At 59.8% G+C, this 23222-nt stretch overlaps 1 protein-coding gene across 4 annotated transcripts; it reads right to left on the bottom strand.

Annotated features, from left to right (window-relative positions):
• Window positions 1-6353: 6353 nt before the first annotated feature.
• Window positions 6354-22964, bottom strand: FHOD1 (formin homology 2 domain containing 1). 4 transcript variants are annotated; one of them, XM_051802007.1, is made up of 24 exons: window positions 22729-22963; window positions 16440-16546; window positions 16238-16302; window positions 14810-14877; window positions 14612-14717; window positions 14121-14215; window positions 13609-13720; window positions 13422-13516; window positions 13190-13333; window positions 12857-13071; window positions 12592-12702; window positions 12277-12300; window positions 11548-11601; window positions 10933-11099; window positions 9758-10686; window positions 9346-9498; window positions 9017-9199; window positions 8629-8748; window positions 8323-8484; window positions 8032-8222; window positions 7760-7952; window positions 7527-7680; window positions 7265-7441; window positions 6354-6780 (listed from the first exon to the last, which is right to left on the bottom strand). In XM_051802007.1, the coding sequence occupies exons 1-24, from the start codon at window positions 22915-22917 to the stop codon at window positions 6698-6700; spliced, it is 3897 nt and encodes a 1298-aa protein (XP_051657967.1). In that variant the 5' UTR covers window positions 22918-22963; the 3' UTR covers window positions 6354-6697. The 4 variants fall into 4 exon arrangements, with proteins under 4 accessions (XP_051657967.1, XP_051657968.1, XP_051657965.1 ...); XM_051802005.1 differs by lacking the exon at window positions 6354-6780 and having other exon boundaries at window positions 6790-7441; window positions 22729-22964; XM_051802008.1 differs by lacking the exons at window positions 11548-11601; window positions 12277-12300.
• Between the last annotated feature and the right edge of the window lie 258 nt (window positions 22965-23222).

The following is a 23222-nucleotide window of genomic DNA, read 5'->3' as shown; positions in this document are numbered from 1 at the left end:
GGGAACAGAGGGCACAGCCACCCCCAGCACCACCCCTCCATAAGGTGGTGCCCCCAGGACCTGCTGGTCTGCTGGGGAGCACCAGGCAGGCACTGGGCCACCTGGGTCCCAGTGCCTTGGCCAGGCACACTCGGTTCATCCCGGTGCCCAGAGCAGGCAGGTGAGGTGTAAATCCCTCCCTGCCATTGGGGGTCAATGTCCCCTGGGTGATCCCAAACCATTTCTCAGCACCCAGAGTGGGCAGCACTTTGCCCCCCACCTACCTGTTGTCATTCTGGGACTCCAGCATGGCTTCCATGCTGGAAGGTCAGCTCCTCACTTGTCCCAGTGAGGCTCGTGGAAGCCCTGCCACGCAGCGCTGGGTGCCAGGTCTGTGCCATCCCCAGCGGGTGCTGTCAGGAGCTCCCTGCACCACCCAGCTGGGGGGGCAAAGTCCTCTCCTTCCCAGGTTAATTACACAGGGTAATTGCTGCCTCTGGGCTCGCTTTATTAAGCACCTGCTTTAATATTTCACCAAGCCTCTGTACTTGGTGATCCTTCGTGCGTCCCTGCTGTGGGCCTGACCCCCAGCGCCCTCCGTGTGGGCTTTTGTGTGCCAGCATCAACACCAATCTCCCCTCCCCTGCCACCAGAACCGGCTGCCCCACCAGACCCTGCAACCCCTGGTGTGGTGGTGGCACGTGCCAGGGATACCTGTGCCATCCTGACTGGAAACAACCTCCCTGCTGCTGGCAGAAAAACACATTTCATCAGCGGTGATGGCAGCGGCAGCGCTGCAGAAGTGCAGCGTCAAACAGGCTGGGGTGGTTTTGCCGGGGTGTGGTGGTGGCACCCAGCTGAGTGCACAGTGCTCAAGGGAATGTTGGGAATGCCGGCAAGGTAGAGGAGGAGGAGGAGGAGGGATGCAACAGCATATCCGCGGGCTCTCCCACAGGAATCTGCTCGCTTGAGGCCCTGGGCTACTGAACTCAGTGAGAACAATGGAGGTGGCCACAAAGCAGAGCCTCAGGGAACTTGGGCTCTGAACTGGGCCCAGTTAAACTTCCTCATCCATCACTTCACCGGGGCTTGAAAAATCCTATCGGAGAAAGGTTGTTTTCCAAGAGGGAGCATCCCTCACTGCCCTGACCAAGCCGGAAGTGCTGGGGTGTGCAAGGGAGCAGGGTCAGGGATCCAGTGTTTTACAGGGGCAGCCACAAGGTAGAATCCATACTCATGATGGCATTTCACAGGGGGTAGATGCAACCTTTCCCAAAACACAACATGAATTCCCACAATCCCCTTGAGAGCTGGGTTGGATGTCCACCATCCATCCATCCATCCATCCATCCCTTCCCGAGCTCCTCACACATGGTCTCAGGGTGCCCTCCCTGTGGGATGCCTCAGGATGGGTTGTAGGTAGCCGTGGTGTTCTCTGTCGTGGCACTCAGAGCGTTCCATGGATGCTCTCACCACGAAATCCAGCGCGGTGGGGCTGGACCAGCAGCACTGTTTGCTGGCCCTAACTGTTCCCCAGCTTTCCCCCAGAAGGCTGGTGTGTGGTCAGGGGGACCTTGGTGGATCTTCCCTTGAAGACAGCGCCTGGCCTTGTTCCTCTGCCCATTGCTCAACGCTGAGGGTGCCTCCCTCCCACCTGGGCCCTGCCGTGAGGAAACACTGGCGATAGCCCCATTACCTTTTGACCTACTTGAGCTCTTCCGTACCCGTTCTGCTAATTACAGATCAACCTCTGCAGGGGAAACGGGGCTGGTTCGACCACAGCCACCTCCCACACCCTTCCTGGGGCTGCTCATGGAGGGGGGACACACATCTTCCTAGTGCTCCCCTTGCCCTAGGCTGTTCCTCCAGCTCCTGGAGCCTCCCATGACTAACAGGTTTTGAGATAATTGTTCCACTCCCTAATCTGATCTGCAGAAGATTCACGACATTGTTTTCAAAGTGCCATGAGCCATTTCCAGGGGCTCTAAGCCCATGAGGGTTGTGATTCATCCACATGCTGCTCCCACAGGTACTTAATCTCCTCCAAAACAGCAAGTCCTTCTTCCAGGGCTATTATCTCCTCAGGAAACACCACCCAGGCGAGCGAGTACCTAACAGGGCACTTTTGTCTGTTCAGTGCTGATGGAGGTTTGTGCCAGCACTTGCTTCCTCACACAGGCCAGAAGGTATAGTCCTTCCCTGGGAGCAGTTGTCTCAGGAGAGGGGACCATGGGGCTGGAACCCCCTTGGATGTCTCTTGTGGGCTGGGTACCTACCACGGACCATCAAAACCACAGAAAAGGGGATATGCCTTGTTGACTATAGCACACAGGGCTCCTTCTGTCCCACACCATGTCCTCTAACAGCCTTTGGATGGACGTGGGTTCATCCTTCTTCATGCTGAAGATTTGGGACACTGGAGCCCATCGGTGTCTGGGGCCGGAGACAGTTCAGGGATGACAAAGGCTGCTGCACTGCCTGGAATTAACCTCATTTTGACCCAGAGGGTCTTGCAGACGACAGTGATTAATTACTCCTGGCACCAAATATTTGTGTCCTACCACTGAACTTGGGCAGTTCTACTGCTTCTGGTTGAACTTTGCTGCTGCAGTGGGAGCTCTGTTATCGCGGCTTTCTTCTCTGGGGAGTGCAGATCCATGAGTGGCTGTGATTCAGCTAAGCTGGGCTCAGCTCCAGGAAGCCTTTCCTGCACCCAACAATATCCCCATGTTCCTTTCCCAAACCTAGGGCATGGAAACTGAATCTAACAAAGCCCAGCCTGGAGGCACTTCCCACGGCATGACCAACCTGAGCCACAGCTGCCCATGGAGCCACCTTAGCTCCTTGTTCTGGGATCTTCTCTCCCTTCTTCCCAGCATTTTCCATTCCTTGTTTCCAACTTACTTGACTGAAGGACTTTTTGGGGGCTTTCTTTATGTTTTGAAGCTGTAAACCAAAGGTGACCATTGGTGCCCATCATCTGATGCCCTGCATCTGATGCCATGTCGGTGGGATCAGCCTGAGCCCCAGGCTTTCATCCTCCATCTGTGGGGTTTCCACACACCTCAGCTGGATGATGGGCACAGCCCAAACCTCTCCCCAGAGCCTGGGCAGGACCTCCCAGCTCCCGGGGTGCTGTGGCTGGAGCAGCTCCCTTGGGGAGTACCAGGGCTGCTCCCCAGGACAGCCTTGCTGCCAACATGGAGCATCTAGCCAGGCACTGACCCTGGGTCTGGCTCTTTCCAAACCCCCTCATCTTCGGAACATTCCTGCCTCTGACTTGTTTTTTCAGGTTGTGCAGGATCCCCAGGTATTTACAAAACATGTCTCTGCTTCCAGCTGCATTCATGGCTTTGGGAGAGGCTTCACCTTCTGCCCTGGTGGGGACCCCGTGTCACTGTGCCTGCACGACCTTGGCAGCCCCTTTGCCATCTGGGCTCTCTGCACCTTGGTTCCCCAAACCAGAGCTGCTTTTGGGCTGCAGGGACCTTGTTCCTTTGCTGTGCTGTGCTGCAGTGGTCATATTCCAAAGTGATTCCAGCTCCACTAATGCCTGGTGCTCTCCTGAGGCCTGTGTGGTACCCACACCAGGCCTGCTTTGCCAGCCCAGCATCACCTTCCCATCTCCCCTCTCTTCCATGCCCATGACAGGGTCTCTACCTCGATATTGGAGTGGTGGGGACAAGGGAAATGTGGCTCCCCCTTGGCCACAAGACAGATACCAGGGGAAGCCGACTGGGCCACGCCCCAAGTGGCTCCTGCTCCCTCTGCCCCCAGGGAAGAGGGCAGTAGGTCACAGCAGCTGTGACCTGGTTCCCATCCCACGCCTCCATCCTGCTGGGGAAGGTGGTTGCAGAATGGAGTGTGTCCAGCCTGGAGTTGCTTAAGAGGGTTGGGGCCAGGAGGTAGAGGATTCCTGCAGCTGAGGCAGGAGGAGGAATTTGGGGGGTGGTAGATGCTCCTGGAAGTGGCCAGGGTGCCCCAGTGCTTGCAAGAAATGTTCTGGATGGTTCTGACCTGGGAACAGAGGTGAGGTTGTGCTATTCCTGGTGGGAATTGTGCTTCTCACATGACGGTGGGGATTTGTGGCAACTAGGAGGTCAGGACCACAGGCAGTCCCCCACCCATGTAGCATGAGGCTGCAGCTGACCTCGGGGTGTGCCAGCAAACAGGACCCTGCACTGGGACAGTCCCATGGAAAGGATGGAATGGAGAAGGCAGGGGACATCTTCCATCACAGTGAGGGTGGGAGCTACAGAAGAGGGTAAATGCAACAACAAGTGGAGCCAGGCTCGTCCTCGCTGTCCCCTGCTCCTCCCCACTGCCTGGAAGGGGGCCAGGGCAGGATGGGGGCCAGGGACAAGCACTGGAGACACATCTTAGCACAAGGGACAGAAGCCTGTCCTCGCCAGCCAGACAAACAGCCAGGACCAAGGACGTGGCTGTCACTCCACCGGGCACATGAAAGAGGCAGGATGTCTCGAGGGGAGGGGAGCAGGGTGCAGCCCCCCGGGTGCCAGGCAGAGGGGGAACAGCGAACTGAAGGCCAGCGGCGAGTGCCTGCAGAGGCAGAGGCAGAGGCAGAGCGGCGGGACCGGAGCGTGTCCCGGGTGGCCCCGCCGTGCGCGTGGCCGCCGTGCCCCCTCGTGGCAGCAGGACACAGCTCGTGGCCCTGGGAGCCACGCAGGGATGGGGATGGAGGGAGGCACGGAGGTGCTGGGAGCCGCGGGGTGCTCCGGCAGGGTCACCTCCTCCCACCCCCGGGAGTCAGCCGGGGGTGCAGCTCCCCAGCTCTGCTGATCTGCCTGAGGCCACGTGTGCCCCAGATCCCCACCAAGCCTCGTGTCACTGCCACGAACCTGCCTCGGCTCGCAAAGGCCCCTCCGGCATCCCACCACCCCCTCTCCTTCCCGGGGGGGCTGCCCCTGCCTGTTGTATTTTTGGCGTAAGCCACTTGTGCCGCGGCCAAGCCAAGCACTTCAGGCGCCGCTCAAGGGCAGCGTGTGCCCAGGGCTGGGCTGGGAATCCTGGAAATATCACCAAGGCTGGGGGAAAAAAAAGTGGAAAAACCCAAATGGGTTGGCAGAGGCCTTGGCTGAGGACAAAGCTGCCCCAAGTGCCACCAAACCACCCAGAGGGAGACACATTCCCCAGCACCCTGCCTACAGTTGCCCCCATCAAGGCCCTTGTGAGCAACACTCCTGGGATTGTCACATGTGTAATGTCACTTCAGGTACCTGGGGCAGGTGCGGGCGTTCAGGAAGATGCTTTCCCATCCCTTTCTGCTTCCTGCTGTGGCTCAGTGTTGCCTATCACAACCTCTTTGTTCTCTCTTTGCAGCCCCAAGTCAAGCACCCAGAGGGCAGGAGAGCCAAACGACATCCTGGGGCATGTCTGGGACACCTGCAGCTCTTAGTGTGGTATCTGGCTGTTCCCAGAGCCACCCAGGGACATCTCAGACATGCTGCAAGCTGGGGCAGGCTGGTGCTGCCCAGCACCTCCGAGGCCACTGGCATGTCCAGCCTCGTGGGAGAGGGACAACCCTGGGCAGAGATAGCCCAGAGGGAGAAGCTGCCCTGCCCGGTGGAGTTTTTCTTCATTCCTTGAAAGCCACAGAGACCTGCTGTGCGGGATTCAGGGCTGGAGGCAGGGCCAGGGCAGCACCGAGGAGGAGCCGCCGTGACGGATGGCACGACACCATTCCCAAATGCCTCTACCATGGGTGACAGTGCCCAAAGCACAGGGGGATGCTCAGAAACGGTATGGACCTGTGGGGAGCATTGCAGCCAGCACCCACTGTGGGGTTTAATCTGTGTCTGGCATGGCATGAGCCATGCTGGGACAGGAGGTGGCAGGGACATCTCCCAGTCCCTCATGGGGACAGATGGATGCTGTTCTTGCTGCATTTACAGCACCAGGTAGCCTGTCTCTGCCAAGCACAGGGAATGTTTTTGAGGCTTGCAATGTGGCTACTGTGCCCAGGACCTGCTCCTGGAGGGGAGCAACCATCCTGCCTCTTACCCAGGTCCAGGTCTGGCTAAGACCCCCCAGGAGAGGTTTGTAAGGGAGAGATGAGCTGAGACATGATTTTATTGTGCTGTGGCCTTGTGCTCGAGCCACTGCTCCTGCCCTTGAGCGTGCAGCCTTGAGCCTGGCAGCAGTCCTTGCTCCTTCTGGAAAGGTTCTGAGCTGTCCCAGCACAGAGGGGACCATGCTGTCCGCAGAGGGACAGTGGAGCCTGCAAGCCACAGGGCTGGCTGAGTGCTTGCCCCAGGCAGCAGGGCTGAGGATGCAGGAGGAGGGGTACTGGCTTGTCCAGGGGGCAGTACCATATCCTTGTGGCCTCTCAGGTACAGGGACAAGGGACACTGGCAGCATATCAGATCACTTTATTGCCACAGCGGCCACGGGCCAGACCCAGGTCCCAGGGGGGGTCTGGGTCCAGCCCCTTGACCCCTATAATACTGCTGAGAAGATGAACCCTGAGCCTCCATGCACGAGTGCTGAGCATCCTCCATCCCAGTCACCGCAGAGCAGCTCTGGGGCATCACCACCCTCCTGCTGCCTGCACCTCTGGGAGCTGGAGGCCAGGAGCGAAAAGTGAGGCAAGACCAAAGGTGCAGAGTGTGCCAGTCCTGGAGCGTGCCACGGGGGCTGCCACCACGTTCTGCCCTGGGGCTGCTGGTGGTGGGGAGCAGCAGGAGCCCTCTCGGCCCCCTCAGACGTCCATGCCGGGCGCCCGCCCCAGGCCCAGCGCCTGCACCAGCTCGTCGCTGAGCCCGCTCTTCAGCGTCCGCCGCACTGCGGGGGGAGCAGAGTGTGGCACCGGCAGCACGGGCGGTGCTGGGTGCCAGGGGCACAGACAGGGCGGCCCTGGCATACTGGGGAGAGTGGCAATGGGGTGCAGTGGCATGGGTTGGTCTCAAGGTACATCCTGCTGTGGCCTGGTGGGCTCAGCATGGCAGGTCACCGGTGGCCCGTGGGGAAGGAGCCAGGCAGGGTGTGGGAACAAGGACACAGAAATAGGACAAGTCATGGGGACAGAGCACAGAGACGTGGAGATGGGACAGAGGACAGGGACAGAGATGAGATAGAGTGCAGGGACTGGGCAGAGCATGGGAAGAGAGATATAGAGATGGGACAGGGCACGGGGACAGGGCCAAAGGGATGGGAGATGGTAAGGGGACAGGGACACAGAGGTAGGAAAAAGCATCTGAGCAGGGACACTGACATGGGACAGGGACAGAGTACAGGGCCAGTGCATGGGGACAGAGATGGAACTTACAGGACTTCCTATTGCCACGGGACCTCCTGCGCTCCCTGTTGGTGCAGGGCCGGGGGTTGGCATTGTGAGTCACCGATTTCACCAGCCGGTCCATGATTTCATCCGAAGCATCGTCTGGGGAGCTGGGAACGTCCTCCTGGGCCGAGGAGCCCTGGGTTGGGGTGGAATGCCCTGTTCCTGCAGGGGGACAGTGAGGATGCAGGCCTCAGCCATGTCCAGCCAGCCAGGCATGCCTCGAATGCATTTGCCATCCTGCTCCTACCCTGGCTGGCCCGGCTGCGGCGGGCAGGGATATCCACGGGGGAGGTCAGCACACTCTTCATGCTCTCGTGACCTGCTTCCATCTGCTCCTTGGGGCTGCTGGACACCACGGCGGGCGGCAAAACGGCCTCGGCGATGCCAGAGAACTTCTCTGTCTGCGGCGGGAGGAGAGGTGGGGATCAGGGGCACGGGGGGCGTCCCCTCCTGCCGGCGCGCGGCCGAGCCCCCCCGTACCTCGGTGATGAGCCGCCCGCGGGTCTTGCTGCGCTCGCGGTGGGCGGCGCGTTTCTTGTGCTGCTGCAGGACGCGCTCGCGGCAGGTGCGGTACTCCAGGGCGAACTCCCGCAGCAGTTTGCAGATGGGCGTCACCTTCACGTCCCGCGCCGCGCTCGCCGGGTACCCCAGGTACAGCAGGAAGGAGTGAAACCTACGGGAACGTCAGTCGTGGCGAGCCAGCAGCAGGACCGTGGGGCTCCTGCTGTGTCCCTGGACCTCGAGCCACCGACCTGTTGAGGACGCGCCTGTGCACCACCTTCAAGACGACGATGCGCTGGGTGCTGTCCTTGAGGAACTCTGTCAGCTTGGTCTTCAGCACCGGCTTGGTCTCGTGCTTGGCAATCACCTTCAGGTTGTCCCAGGAGGCCCTGCACCTCCGCTCCAGCTGCACCAGGCTGTTGGCCAGCTCTTCAAAGTCAATCTGGAAGAGTGAGACGTCAGCCCTTGGCCACGCTGGTGGAGCTGGGCAGCCACAGGACCCACACCCTGTCCTTGCCTGGGTGTCACCTGCCTTGCCTCACCTTGGCGGAGCGGGTGATGGAGGCAATCTCTGAGTAGAGATCAGTGGTTTCTGGGAACTTCTCTACCACCATCTGGCAGAGATGGTAGAGCAGGGACTGCCGGTGCACGGTGTCCTTCACTTCCGAGACCTTCTCCAGGTAGCCCAGTTCAAAGCCTCTGCTCTGAAACACAATGGACTCTCCATCCCTCCTCCAGCAGACCTCCACTCTGCAGACCCCACTAGCACCACCCAGCCTCAGGCACCGTCCCAGGCTCCCCGTGGTCCCTCCCCTTGCACCATGGCTGGTCCTCATCCTGCTCCTCACCTGGGAACCATTCAAGAAGTTGCCCATGGCCAGCAGCGTGGCCAGGATGCACTTGAAGGTGTGATTTTTGGCCAGCTGCTCCATGCCCACCTTCAGATCAAAGAGCGGCTCTGCAATCTCCTGGGTGAGGAGAGAGGCAGGTGAGACCCCTTGGCCACCTCCTCCCTTGGGAACTTCAGCATTCACCCACGAGGACAACCACCCCCTGGTCAACTCAAGCCCGTGCTTGCCTTGGCTGGGGAGCTGCAGCCTGTCCCCAGCCAGGATGGCACCTCCCATGCTTGGACATGGCTGGTCCCCACCAGGAACATGCTTGGCTCAGCACTTAGAACTGCTGGGGTGGCAGCGGTGGGAGGGCAGAGGGGAGATGGGGTACATGGCTCTCTACCTGCTCCAGGCTCTCATAGTCCAGCTTGAAGGCCCAGAGCTGGAGTCTGGCTGTGAGGTCACTGATGGAAGACAGGGCGAGCAGGAACTGCTCTGCAGAGCCCAAGGGCACGTCAGGGTTGGCCAACTGGGCCTCCTGGATCTTCTGCTTCTCCTCCTCAGTTGGGACCATGGTCAGGATTTTCTAGGGCAGGGAAAGAGGGATATGTCAGACTCCAGACATGTCATCATGGGACGTGTCACCCCAGGCATCATAGCATGGAGGTCTCCTGGCCAGGGAAAATGACCTGCATGAGGACCTCAGAGAGGCTGAGCTTCTCTTGTGCTCACCTCAATCCCTTCCTTATTGACTGCAAACTCGTCAAAGTTGAGCACAGCAGTCTTGATGATGTGGACGGGTGGCAGCACTGTGAGGCCAATGTTGATGGCGTTGCTTCTCTTGGGGTCCAGCACCACCACGACCTTCTTCCCATCCACAGCTTTCTGCAAAGAGGACAGGATGGGTGGGGACAGCCAGGCAAAGGGCTCATGAGCTCATCATGGACACAGAGAGTCAATCACGGACCCCATGGTGAGCCAAACCTGTGCACTGCCCATCACCCTCCCCACCGAACCTCTGGGCTGCTGGTACCAATCCTTGGCATAGGGTAAGGGTGACAGTGCATGCTGAGGGTCCCCAGAGGAACCAACAGCCTTCCTCCCACCCCTGAAGTCCCCTTGGCTGATGGGTGCCCACTGGTACCTTTGAAGCTGGCACTTCCTTTGACCGCGACTCAAAGAGATGCTCCAGTTTTGCAGCGTTGATCTCGACATTCTGCAGGGATGCCCACAGTGTCCCCTGGCCAAACCTGCCTGGCCCTACAGTGCCATCCAGCTGCTTCAGCTCCTTCCAGAAGAGCTTCACTGTCCTCTTCTTCTTGGCCTGGGAGGGGCCATCTGTTGCTGAGAGGCCTGGCAGCCCTGGTGGGGGTGGGCAGCCAGGGGCTACAGGAGGTGGAGGTGGTGGGCAACCAGGGATGGCAGGAGGTGGAGGTGGTGGTGGTGGGCAACCTGGGATTGCAGGAGGTGGAGGTGGAGGTGGGAGACAACCAGGGATGGCAGGAGGTGGAGGTGGAGGTGGTGGGCAACCAGGCATGGCAGGAGGTGGAGGGGGAGCCATCAATGTTCCAGTGCTCGTTGCTGTAATGCCAGAATGGAGGAAGGAGCCATTGGCCATTGGCCCTGTGTCCAGGATGTCAAAATCTTCTTCCTCCCCCAGATCAGTGAAGTCCAGGTCCTTGATCTTCAGCTGCACGGGGCTGGCCTCCAGGCGCTCCCATGTCAGCTCCATGTCCTTCTTGATGGGCATCATCCCGGTGTTCTCCAGCTTCTGCGTGTGGGTCTCGGCATCTATGCTGGACATGGCACGTACCAGCTTGGCGTGGGCACTGGCCACTGGCCCATCTGGAGCCCTGCCACGGAGCCAGGCACTCTCCTGCTCCTGGCTGCTACCTTCCTTGGCATCCATCTCTGCCTCACCCTGGATCCGGGGAGATGAAGGGACCTCAGGGAACACCTTCTCTCTCCCTGGCTCTGAGGAGCCCTTGGCATAGAGCATGTCCAGCATAAACTTGGTGTCAGAGGAGATGGTGCTGCAGGAGTCGGTGGCGTCAGACCGAGCCAGGCGAGACCCTGCAGGGAGAGAGGGAGAAGCTGGGACAACACGCTTGGAGGGAGCAGGTAGTGCTGAGCTGCACATGGAGCTGGAGTCCTGCTCCCTGGTGGGGTGTGCTCAGATGCCAGTGTTTTGAGCAAGGAGGTACCACCAGCTCCTCCATGGCTCTGGGTATCACAGTTGTGGCACAGGGACAGAGGGGCCACTAACCCCCACCCCAGGGGCCCTGATGGGCTGGGAACACACACCCTGGCAGCACTTACTTATGCTGGGTGGCTCCGTCCCGGAATCAGAGGTGCCGCTGTCTCTTTCCCACGCAGGAGCAGCAGGATGCTCCAGTGCAGCATCACCGAGGACGTCGAGCCGCCCCTTGGCCATGGAAGAGATCTTCTCCTTCTGGGCTGCAGCCAGGTTCTCCAAAAAGCGAGCTCTGCAAGACAGGGGTGAGCGTTGGCTGGGAGCAAGGCAGGGATGGGGACAACGGGGACAATGGGCACACCACGCCATGCCACACTGCACAGCCAGCCCTGCAGCACAGAAACCCCCTGCACTGGCCACACCACATCAGGGACCCAGAGGATTCAACCTCCTCTGAGCCCTGCAGAGAGACAGGCGTTGCCCCCAGGGCTCGGGGACAAGGCCCCATGGGAGCCAAAGGCTTGTGCCATCAGGGTGCCACTGTCACCAGTTGGTCCCAACAGACCTGCTGCCCACTGCAACCCTCATCCAAAAGCTGCAAAACCCATGAGGGCACCCAGGTAGAGACTCGAGGGGACCCTCCTGCTCCTCATGCCCTGCATGGCTGGAGCCCAGACACCTCCAGCCGGGCACTGCCCGAGGAAGCGCACGCCTGGAGACACACGCATGCCTCTACTTACTCAAACCTCCTCAAAATAGGCTTGTCCCCATGCAAGGAGGGGGCATCCTCCCGCCTGAGGGAAAACAGGGGTTAGCCCCCGCTGCCAGCAGCCCCACAGGGCTCGTGTGTCCTGCACACACCCACCTGGCAGCCCTCCAGCACGGGACCCTCACCCTGCCATCACCCTGTGGCCCCAGGGTTCACGGGGAGCTGGGAGAGCCCCGGCAAGCCCCCTCCTGCCCAGGTATCCCGTGGCACTGGGTGCTCATGAGACGGGACACCGTCTCCCCCACCTGGCCAGGACACCTCGAGCAGGCTCTGCCACCCTCAGCAGGGACACCTTACCCCAAAGTGGGGATCAGAGGGTGCCATCATCCTTTGGGAGATGCTGGTGATGGGGGCAGCGGGATGGGGGTAGTGAGGTGGGTGCAAGTCCCCGCTCCCCCTGGAGCATCATGGAATAGGACAAGGGAGAATTAATAGGACAAGGGAGAATGTCTTTAAACTGAAAGAGAGTAGGTTTAAATTGGATATTAGTAAGAAATTCTACCCTGTGAGGGTGGTGAGGCCCTGGCACAGGTTGCCCAGAGAAGCTGTGGGTGCCCCATCCCTGGAAGGTGTCCCTGCCTATGATAGGGTGGTTAGAACTAGGTGATCTTTAGGGTCCCTTCCAACCCAAACCATTCCAGGATGCAATGATTCTGTGACATGCTGGGAGGGAGCGCGGGTGCAGAGCCCAGGCACTTACCAGACGGGGGCAGTTTGGCGCAGCCTGCAAAAGGAAAGATAGAAAGAGTGGGCAGAGGAGAGGGCAAGCGTGGGCAGAGAGGAGAATGAGGAGGAGCTGGAGCAGAGCTGTGAGTGCCCAAAGGATGCCCTGGAGCCCCTGTCCAGACCCTCTGATACCTGCTGCCCCATTACATATCTCTCCAGCCCCAGTGCCCTCCCAGACTCTGTTTCCCCCTGGGACAGGCAGAGTGTGCCCTGGGATAGGCACACCTCATGCTCCTGGGAGCCCATCTTGCCACCCCAGGGGACCCCCATGCCCCTCCTGGCTCCTTACTTGTAAACACTGCGCTCTCCTGGGCCCGGGGGCTGCTCCTTCTCGGCCAGGGGGGGGGCCAGGGCCAGCCGCACGCTGGACGCGCTGCTGTAGGTGCTGCTGGGACAGGGTCTGGAACAAGAGGTGACAGGGACTGAGAGCAAGTCCCACAGGACTGCTCTCCACCCTGGCACTGGCATGGATCCCACTGCTGCTTATGCTGCACCCCAGTGTCTGCACCATTCCAGAAGCATCCCCACCACAGACCACCTCCAGCTGCACTTACTCTGCTGGGCTGCTCGGTGAGGGGATATCTGGGGTGTCCTCAGCTGGGGGCTCCTTTGGAGTGCCAGGGGACTCCAGAAGGGACTGGGCATCAGCACTGGGCTCTGGGCAGCCGCTCTGGGACCGCCACCCACGCCGGCCCTCGTCTGTCCTCCTCCTCTCCTTGCGTCCCCCCGAGGGCGGCTCTTCCACGCCATCCTCCAGCTTGAGAGCACTCTGTGGAGGGAGTGGGGGGCATGGCACTGGGCACAGCAGCACCCCTGCCACCCCACGCACACCCCCCCTGCTGACACTGGATGTGGCACGTGGCCAGATCCCACAGATCCCCGCTCACTTCGTAGAGTGTGAACTGCTGCTTCAAGTCGAGGTCGGTGCCCTTGCTGCCCAGGTACTCCTGCACCACGTGCTCCATGCCCTGCTGCTCCAGGCAGTCAGTCACGTCGTAGAAGGTGTCCTGGTCCGGGAGGGCTGCCAGCGTCTGAGCAGGACCAGAGGGATGCTGCTGGGACTGGGGTGACCCACCCCAAGCCCCACCAGCATGGCACTGCGGGGACACCCCCCCAGACCTTGTTGATGAGTGTCATGGTGAACACCAGCAGCTCCGTGTCAGCCCCGTGGCGTTGCTTCAGGATGGCCATCAGGTTGGACCATGGGCAGGCACCTGGGAAAGGCAGCAAGTGCAGGTGACACACGGGCCAGGAGGGGACCCCATCCCCTGGTGGGGACCCTGCGGGAGGCGGGGGCTGCACCCACCTCTCGCCTGGTCCACGGCATTGACGGCGCGGATGAGGAGCAGGGCATTGGGCTCTGTGTACTCCACGAACACCAGGAGCAGCTTCAGTGCCATCTTCACCACCAGGCGAAACTGGGACAAGGGATGGCAGCTGGGACAGCAGCAGTGGCAGGGGCTGCCAGTGTGATGCTGCGGTGGCTGTGCCCACGCCCCACGACTGGGGGTTTTGTTCATGGGGCGGGGACCTGCAGCTGTGATGCTGATGGCCAAGGGGCTCTGGCTCCAGACCTGGAGCAGGACCATCTAACCCAAGTTCTGTGCCAGGGAACATGGTCACATCAGGACGAGGAGCTCTGTGGACCCCAGGTGATTTCCAGATGGTTGGGAGCAGGACCCAACTCAAGCAAAGGTACCAGGGCATTGAGCAGAAGTGGAGCACACCCTCTGAGGGATGATGCGAGGGGACAGCCACAGGCAGGGAAGGGGGTGCAGCAGGGGGCACAGGCAGCCCCCCAGGAGGAACAGAACTTACTGGGCTTCCTGACAGCGTGTACAGCCACTGGACGGTCTCGTTGTGGTTGATGACACCCTGCATCCCGTCCACAAAGAGCATGATCTGGCTCAAGGCTGCAAGGCAGAGAGTGGGCAGGCTGATGGCATGGGCAGGCTGATGGCATGGGCAGGCTGATGGCACAGCAGGCAGGGGTTGGGCATTCCCATCCCTGCACAGCATTGCCATGGCAATGTCTGGCAGCTGTGAAGACAAAGCCCTGGCAAACTTGCTGGTTCTCTCCCCCTGAGTGTCAGCCCCTCCTCCCTGGGGATGAGCATAGAATCCCAGAATGGTTTGGGTTGGAAGGGACCTTAAAGACCATCTCATTCCAACCCCCATGCCATGGGCAAGAACACCTTCCGTTAGATCAAGTTGCATCAAAGCCCCATCCAACCTGGCCTTGAACACTTCCAGGGATGAAGCACTCACAGCAGCCCTGCTCCAGAGGTGCCCTGGGCCCAAATACCAACCCCGGAGGATGTAATTCTGGTAGTTCTGGTCGGCCTCTGCCCCCACTTTGATCAGGCACGTCAACCCATCCAGGTTCACGAACTCGGGCACCAGGTCCTTGTCCTCCTGCAGGACAAAGGCCAGGTGTTACCCCAGTGTGGGGTGGGCAGCCAGCCCTGGGGGAGGCCCTCGGCCCCTCCCCACCACCATCACCGTACCTGGAAGAGCTGCTTCAGGGAGAAGAGGGATCGCCGCAGCTCCGGCCCCTGTGAGTTGTACAGCTTCTCTGGGAGGGAAGGAGAGACGTGGCCTGAGGGCCTGACTCACAGGGGCTCACTGTTGTACTGGGGCTCCCAAATGCTCCCAGCTTCCTAGGAAAGCCCCACATCCTGACTCAACCCCTGTGCCATCACCCCAGGATGCCAGCATGGCCCCCAACCGTGGGACACTGTGTGGAAGCAGCTGCTGCTCCACAACTACATATTTCAGCCCTGCCACTTTCCTATTTCCTTTTTTTTTTCTTTTCTTCTGGCCAGCAATGACACAAATATCCCCTCTGGTTTCCTGTGCACAACCTAAACAGGAACTCTGGCAGAAGCCTGAGCTACTTTTAGCTGTCCCTCCCCAGGCATAGCTGTGCCATGGTCCCAGAGCCCTGTGGCTTGGGAAAAACTGCAGGATGGGGTTGGGAAGGATGGCAGTGTGACACTGGCTGCTTGGGGACAGGACTGTAACTGGGCTGGAGACTATGTGCTTATGGGGATGGTGCCTGCAGGCAGGAGCCGGCACTGACCAGCTGGGGCAATGGGAAGCTGGAAAGCCCCATGAGGACACCAAAGCCATTGTGAGTCAGCACTTTCCACATCCAAAAACTGAGTTAGCCAAGCATCCCAACTTATATGGGTCAGGCTTAGAGCTGTAACAAGCCAAAAACAAGATGTCCAAGGAGGCCTCCAGACATGCCCTGTAAAACACGATGTCCCGGCAGCCTCCTCCGCTCTGCTATCAGCTTGTCAGAGCAGCTGAGAGGGAAGGCAGAGCAGCCGGGAGGGAAAGCAGAAGAGCCCAGAGCTCAGACAGAGCCTGGGAACTGCTGGTAAAGAGCATGGCCATGACCCCAACCCCGGGCTTCCTGTCCCTTCCCGCATGGCCCAGCTGCAGCCCTGCACAGCCAGATGATGCCCATCTGGCATCGCTCTGCTCAGTGCTTGTTTCCCCCCTGCTAAAGATTAAAAAGAGGCTTGAGACTCCCGAATATTTTGCAGGACCTTGGAGCAGGCTGCCCGAAACCATGGCAGCACTTTCTGCTGCGTAAGAGCTGTTTGTTTGTCTCCTGCAAAGCTATATTTAGAGCTTGCCTGAATGACCCAGAATAACTGCAGTGGGTGGTGGGCTCCCAGCCCAAGAGGCAAAAGTCCCGGTCTCTGAGGATGGAGGTGATTGACCCAGCGGGCCCCCCATGGGGACCACGTGCCCTGGTCTTTGGGAGGGCTTATGGGGTGGGAGCAGCCCTGGGCTGTATCACTCCCTCTCTCCATCACAAAAAGCCTGGCCAAAACTCACCACAGAGGCCAAACCCCCACCATCCAGGGTGGACGAGCCCCTGGACACACACCAGCCTGGAGGAGGGAGCAGCCCCCACTCACCGATGATGGCGTGGACTCGGACGGAGAGCTGCGTGCGCAGGATCAGGGTCGGCCGTCTCCCCTTCCTAGGGCAGAGGAGAATGAGGTATGAGTACCTGCAGTGGGACCACCACAGCCCCTGGCCCCTTGCCCATGGTCTTCATACACACATGGGGCCCCCGTGTCCTGTCCCCAGAGGGCTCGGGCACCCCACGTGCCTCACCTGACCTCCTCGTAGAAACCCTCCAGATCATCCTTCTGCTCCAGCAGGGACAAGTCAAGGTCCAGGTAGTGTCCGGAGGGTGAGACCTGCAGCGTGCAGTCCTCCAGCTGGGGATGCAGACAGACAAGATGAGCCTCTGGGCCCACCACAGCCTTTATGGTTCCCAGCGCATTCCCGGGTCACCCTCCCATCTGCACTGAACCCAGGAGGCAGACACATCTTGCAACAGGGTGGCAGATCCCGCCTGTCCTCAAGTGTTGGCCATGCAGGGACATGCCCTGGCACCCTTCACCTCAGCCCAGTGCTAACTGGGGAGAAACATGGAGCCCCAGGCTGGGAAAGCCTGAGTGATGGTGGTCCCACTGCTGTGGGGCTCCTTGGCAATCCCTTAGGTGGGAGCCACGGCAAGAGGCTTGATCTGCTCCCTGGGGCTCCCCTTAGTCAGCAGGGTGTGACTGGGGTAGGATCCACCTCCTTCCAGGGCTGAGGAATCGCCTCCGCCTGCGGGAACTGGGTCTGCCAAGGCACCCAGCCCAGCCAGGGACACCCCAAACCAGGGCGAGCCCCGCAGAGAGGTCCCCTGGCTGACACACCCTCTGACTCAGCCCACAGCCACGTGGCATCTTCCACTGGGATGGGGAAAAGCACAGCCCAAGACAAGGCTGGGGTGAGGGTATCTGCCCAGAAAGTCCACTTACAGCACCCAGGGCACACCCCTGCCAGTGGGCACAGCACCCACAAAGCCCCTGAGCCACCTGGGAGCCAGCAGCACCCCACAGCACCCAGGCAGGTCTCCCGGGACAGGGCAATTTGTCCTAGGTGGGTGAGTAGGAGCAGAGAGAGGGCAGTGCCAGCACTGCCTCCCCAGCACATCTAGACCTGTTCCTAAAGTATTTGCAAACCCCCCTGCCCTTCCCACCCCACCTCTGAGGAACAGATCTGCAGAGTAGGAGCTGTCTGGGGATAAAAGCTCATTATTAATGCTACTCCTGCTGCAAAAAAAAAAAAAGCAAGCAACACAAACAGCAATGGGGGAGAGAAGTAGGGACCCACCATCCATCTAAAAGCCCACCTCAATTTCAGCTTCAAATTGCAAAAAGCTCCAAGCACAGCCCTGTGGCTGAGGAGCTCAGATGGAAACAGTCACAGCTCCTCTGTCTTTCCCACCCATGCCTTTCCCCACTGTGATCCCAGACACCCCCAGCAATGCTGGGTATGGCTCCTGCACCTCACTGGGGTTTCTTTCCATGACATTCCCATCTCCTGAAGACCCAAGACTGTGCAAGAGCTCACAGGTATGAATTCACTGCGAGTGTGACGTTAATGGCAGAGGGCAAAGTGTAAAAATGCCACACGCACTGAGTAACCAACGCTGACCACGCCCTGAAATAACGGGCAATTTGGCAGGGCCCTGTTGGGCTGGACTCTGATGTTGTTCAGGATCCTGCTCCACCTCCCATGGTCACCAGCCACTCCAGCCAGCCATGGCAACGTGAACAAACACCTGCTGGCACCGGGCAGGTGCTCCTGGCTGCCTCACAGTGACCCCACACAGGATTTGCTCGCTGGGGAAAACTTCAATTCCTCCACAGGGACAGGCTCTCCTGCATCCCAGGGCATCCCTGGATCCACCCAGGCATCCTTGCAGCTGCCCAGGCAATCCTGCATCCTCCTGGGTGTCCTTGCAGCCATCCCTGCATCCTTCTGGCCACCCCTACATCCTCCCAGCCACCCTTGTATTCCCACAAGCATCCTGGCATCCCCACAGGCATCCCTGAATCCTCCTGGGCATCCTCTTAGGCATCCCCGCGTCCACCCAGGCACTCAAACACAGCAAAGAGCAAATCAGCTCCAGCACAAAAGCTTTGCCTTCTCTGGGCTGCCAGTAAGCCCAGTTAACATCCCCAGCTCCTGCAGGGCCGATGACAAGTCCCAGCTGGAGGGGGAGGCCAAGCCCCTGGGACCCGACCCCGCACATTTCCCGTGTGAGCTTGGCAGTGCTTCCCGCTAGGGATGCTCCAAGCACTGGGCCTGGGTTTGGCTGTGACCCCCCCCTGGCAAACACCATCCCCTGGGGATGGAGACAGGCCATCCCAGGCTCCTGCTGCCCCTGCCAAAAATCACGGGCGGCACTTCCGCGCCAGGGAGCAGCGACTGCCCCGGGGCCGGGGTCACTCCGGTTATCTGGACGAGGGGTTTATGCCCTGCAGGATCCGAGCTGGGACCGAGGGGTCGTGCTGCTGGGGACGGCACGTTGGGGTCATGGGTTGCTGACAGCTCCCAGTGAGGGTGGCTCTGATCCATCTGCCTCCTGCCTGGAAAACCGTTATAAAATGAGCCAGGATTTGAGGGCAATGGGGACTGGAGGGCAAAGCAGAGCTGGGAGAGGAGAGAGTCCCACGCTCACACATCCAGCACACAGCTCCTGGGAGTCCCAGCCATCCTGCAGAAGCATGGATGTGCCTCACCCACAGGACTGGGGTCTTGCTGAGGACAAGATGCTGGTGCCAGCCCTGACAGGGGACAAGGACCCCATGACCCGGAAAAGGTTCCTCTCTTGAATGCCCCATCCCTGGAAGTGTTCAAGGCCAGATTGGATGGGACTTGGAGCAACACGGTCGAGTGGAAGGTCCCTGCCCACTGCAGGGGGATGGAAGTAGATGATCCCTTTAAGGTCCTTTTCAACCCAAACCATTCCAGGATTCTATGGGGCTGTGATGGAGACATCTCCACCTCCAATATGGAGACATCCTCCACTCACAGCTGAACTCACACCACCCACCACAGCATCACATCTTCCTGCTCACTCCTATCATGGCATCCCCACACAGGAAGATGCTCCAAGGCCAGGCAGTGAGTATCCTCTTTATCTGCCAGCAAAGGAAACACTTTTACTTGCTTTCTAACACTTTCTTGTTGTGGCAACCACAATTTCCAAAATTGCTGCAGCTCTTCTAGAAAGGCTATGGGGAAATGACAGAAAAAACCAGTTTATTTATATAATACAGAATAAATAAACATAGGCAGCAGTTAAACACAAGGCACCAGTAGGTCAGAAACCCCTGGCATCACCAGCCTCTGCTCACCCTCCCAAAACACATGGGGACTGAGGGTTTATAGAGCTGCGCCACAGAGGCAACCCCCACCCCAACCAAGCATGTTCACCATGATTTGGTTTCAGGGCTAAGAGGGGTGCCTGCTGCCAGGGCACTCAGGTGCTGCCTCCTGTCCATCCCTGCATGATGGATGGCAGCAAGTGGATGGGAACACTGCCACTGCCCTATCGCCGGGGGCGGGGAATAATACCCAAGCCAGGAGGGAACTCTGGAGGTCACCCAGAGTTGGCCCAGAACTTCACACTTGTGTCCCTCTTGAAGCTACTCCAGCCAGGCTCATTGCTCATTAACAGACCCCTCATTACTCATCAACAGACCTGCAGCAGTGAGGACCCCAGTCCTGGGGAGCAGTCGGTGTCCTGGCAAAACCATGGCATGAATTCCCGGCTGCAGCTCCCACCCCGGGATCCGTGCAAGGAGGGTGTTGGGAGCTGGGGAGCACCAGGGGCTGCTGAGCACCAACACTTGGCTCCAAGTGTGCAACAAACTGGGGGACAGCAGCGCCACTGAGAACCCCCCCTCATGCTTTTGTGCCTTCCAGAGGTTAAGTGGGGCAAAGACCCTCAGTGAAGCCCTCCCCAAGCTTGGTAGGAAACAGAGGGCAACGGGGCTGTGGGATGGAGCTTGTGCTCTTCACACACGCACCGAGGTCAGCCCAGCAGCTCCTCTATCGAGCACAAGAGCTCTCAGTGAGCTTATGGCACAGAGGCCAGCGAGCTGTTTGCTCTTCCCAGGTTTCCGGGGGAGGAAGGAGAAAGCAGAACTCCAGCCTCTGGGGTTTTGCAATTGTTTGGAAAAATCCCCAGATTCAAAGGTGAGATAGTGTTGGGGGCAAGGGAGTACAGTGGCCTTTGGGGACTGAAAGCACGGCCAAAAAAATCTGCCCTGTCAAAACCTGCTTGTGGAGGTTCAGAGAACACCCACACCCCGCACAAGCATCACCCAAGGGTACTGAAAAATGCTGGAAAGCAGGAGAAGATAGTATCGGCCTGGAGGCAAACAATGCAGCAGCAGCAAACAAAGCTGGAAGGTATTTCCAAGCACAAACACACTTTCCGGAGAACATGAAAAAGTCATCAGAGACGGGTCGTGCTCAGGGAGAGGAAGCACTGAGGGTGTCATGGGGCAGGACAGGCTGTTCAAACCTCTTGCTCATCATCTCTAGGCTGTTCCCAGCACAGGGTGCAGCTCTGCTGTGCCCAGGGAGGGCAGGACCCAGCTGCTCCCCCATGGCAGCTCATCCCCTGGGTGCCTGCAGCTGGATTCAATGACGACGATATGGGGACCCCCAGCTCAGCTCCCTCCCAGCTGCTTCACCCTCTTCCTGGTGCTCTGCAGGTCCAGGCACACTGCCCAGCAGGACAAACCTGGCACCAGGCACCCCCAGCTGAATTTTTTTTCAGCCAGTTCCTTGGGAAAAATCCAACTGTTCATTTACTAATTTTAGGGTGGCGACTAATGGAGCTGAGCACTACCTGGCACAAAGGGCACCAGGGGAAGTTTCAGCTGGTTGTGCCAGGGTAACGACATCTGCATGGCTCCAGCTCTGAATTTGGACTTAACTGGGTGCTTCAGGAGACTGACCTCACTCCACAGGGTGTAAATCCTGCTGCAGGAGGCTCCCAGTGAAGACATTGGCTCATGCAATCCCCAGCCAGCATCCCAGCTTGTCTACTGCAGCCCTCACTGGCTCAGAAAGCTTTGTGTGGTAAAGGCAGCATGGTTTATAACCTATAGAATCCATATAACTCAGGAATTTGGTTTAGAAACCCAGCACAGGGTCCTACCAGCTCACCTGTGATTTCACCAAGGGTCATGGGGCGATGCAAGGAAACCACAGGAAAAAACATCCAAAGCTTGGCTTAGGCAGAGAACAGAACCTGAAATCCCAGGATCAACACACCTCTGCTGGGCTCAGGACCTCCTTGGAAGGCTCCTGCCCTCGGGAACTCTGCGTCCAGTCCCCTCCCCGTGCCACCATGGCAGCACTCCGATCCCATTACAGCCAACTCCTGCCCGGGGAGCAGAGCACACGCCTGAAATTTGAGTTTGCTCCATTCGTCATGTCCCAGGGCTGTTTGTTCCCAAACAAACTCCGTTTAGTCACTGCCTAAAAATCGCCTTAAAATCCCATGACGGTGACATGAGACGCTGCTGCTTTGCTCCAAGGAAAATTAAAAGGAGGATAAAGGGGAATTTTTTTGCTGCAGACAAAGGTCTCACAGCGATCCACTCTCCCCTGACAGGCCAGCAAGCTCAGTGCCAGGCACACCAAGCTGATTTCCCCCTCCTGCTGTCCCATCTCTGCTCTGAATCCACACTCCCCCAGACAGTCTGGGTTCCTGCCTGGATTCCTGCCTCCCTTCCCTGCACTCCTGCAGTGCTGCAAGACAGATGCTCAGACATTGCCAAAGCTCTGCTGGGTCCTGTGTTCCTAAGGAGGAAAACAAGCCTGTCTCCATCCTGTGAAGGATGCATCACGCCAACAGGGAAGGTCCCCCGTCTTCTCTGTCTCCTCCACTTCCCAGTCCCCTTTTACCAGCCTGAGTCAGGCCTGAGGACACACAAGCCAGACACAATGCCTCGCTTCACCTTCGTCCTTCTGCCTTCCTCCCGGCTGGAGGAAATTGCTCAGCACGAATTTCCGCGCTGCTCTCTGGCGGCAAAGCTGCCGCCGGATCGGGGAGAGACGAGGGGCTGCAGAGGGGCTGACGAGGAGCCTCTCCGGCCCCACTGTCACCTCCCCAAGGCCCAGCTGCCCCAGGGAGCGGGGACACTGGACGGGTCCCCGGGGTTAGGGAGCCGGTGTGCTCCCGTAGAGGTTCAGCTCCGCTCCTGGCAGCCGGCGTGGATGTGGGATGCCAGGGTGGGAGCACGCTGCCCGGCTCTGCCCCGACGACACGGGGTTGGACGCTTGCCTCCCCCTGCCTGGGTTCCTGCCTGCTCTGAGCAAGCACAACCTCTTCCTCCTTGCCGACTCATCCGGGGCAGGCCGAGAGCTGGCATCTCCCGCGGGGGCTCCGGCATCTCGCCGTGACTCACACCGGGACTGCTGCCCGGGATTTACCGCCCCATCCCTCGCCTCCCCGGCCCCCTCTGGCCGGCAATCCCCACTCTGTCCCCCGTCCGATACCTGCCCAGTGCCTTCCCCAGCGCCCCCCGCTCCCCCTCACCGGCAGCGGGGCCCCGAGCAGGCGATGCAGCGCGGGCAGCTGCGCCCCGAGGGCCAGCGCCTCCTCCACGGCATAAACCGGGGCTCGCCGGGGCTCCGGGAAGCTGCCGCAGCCGAAGGGATCCGCATCCTCCAGGTACTGCACCCGGCAGGGCACGGTCGCCTCCGCCGCCTCCGCCGGCTCCCCCATGGCCACGGCCCCGCCGCCGCCGCGGCCCCGAGCGCCGCCGCTGCCGGGGACAGCGGGGCGGGCACGGCCCTCGGCCCGGCCCCTCGGGCCCGCCCCGTCCCGGGAGCACCAGCGGCGCTCGGCGCGCCCTCCCGCGGGCATCCCGCCGGGATGCTCCAGGCCTCGGGTTGCTCCAGCGTCTGCGGGGCTCCGCCGGGATGCTCCGGCATCAGGGATGCTCCAGGCTGAGGGATGCTTCAGTTCCCGGGATGCTCCGGCATCAGGGATGCTCCATGTTGAGGGATGCTTCAGTCCCCGGGATGCTC

This window comes from Manacus candei, unplaced genomic scaffold (assembly GCF_025592945.1).
Source record: "Manacus candei isolate 608988 ecotype Guabito, Panama unplaced genomic scaffold, ASM2559294v1 h1tg000053l, whole genome shotgun sequence".
Lineage (NCBI taxonomy): Eukaryota > Metazoa > Chordata > Aves > Passeriformes > Pipridae > Manacus > Manacus candei.
This window is presented reverse-complemented; position numbering and strand designations above follow the sequence as displayed.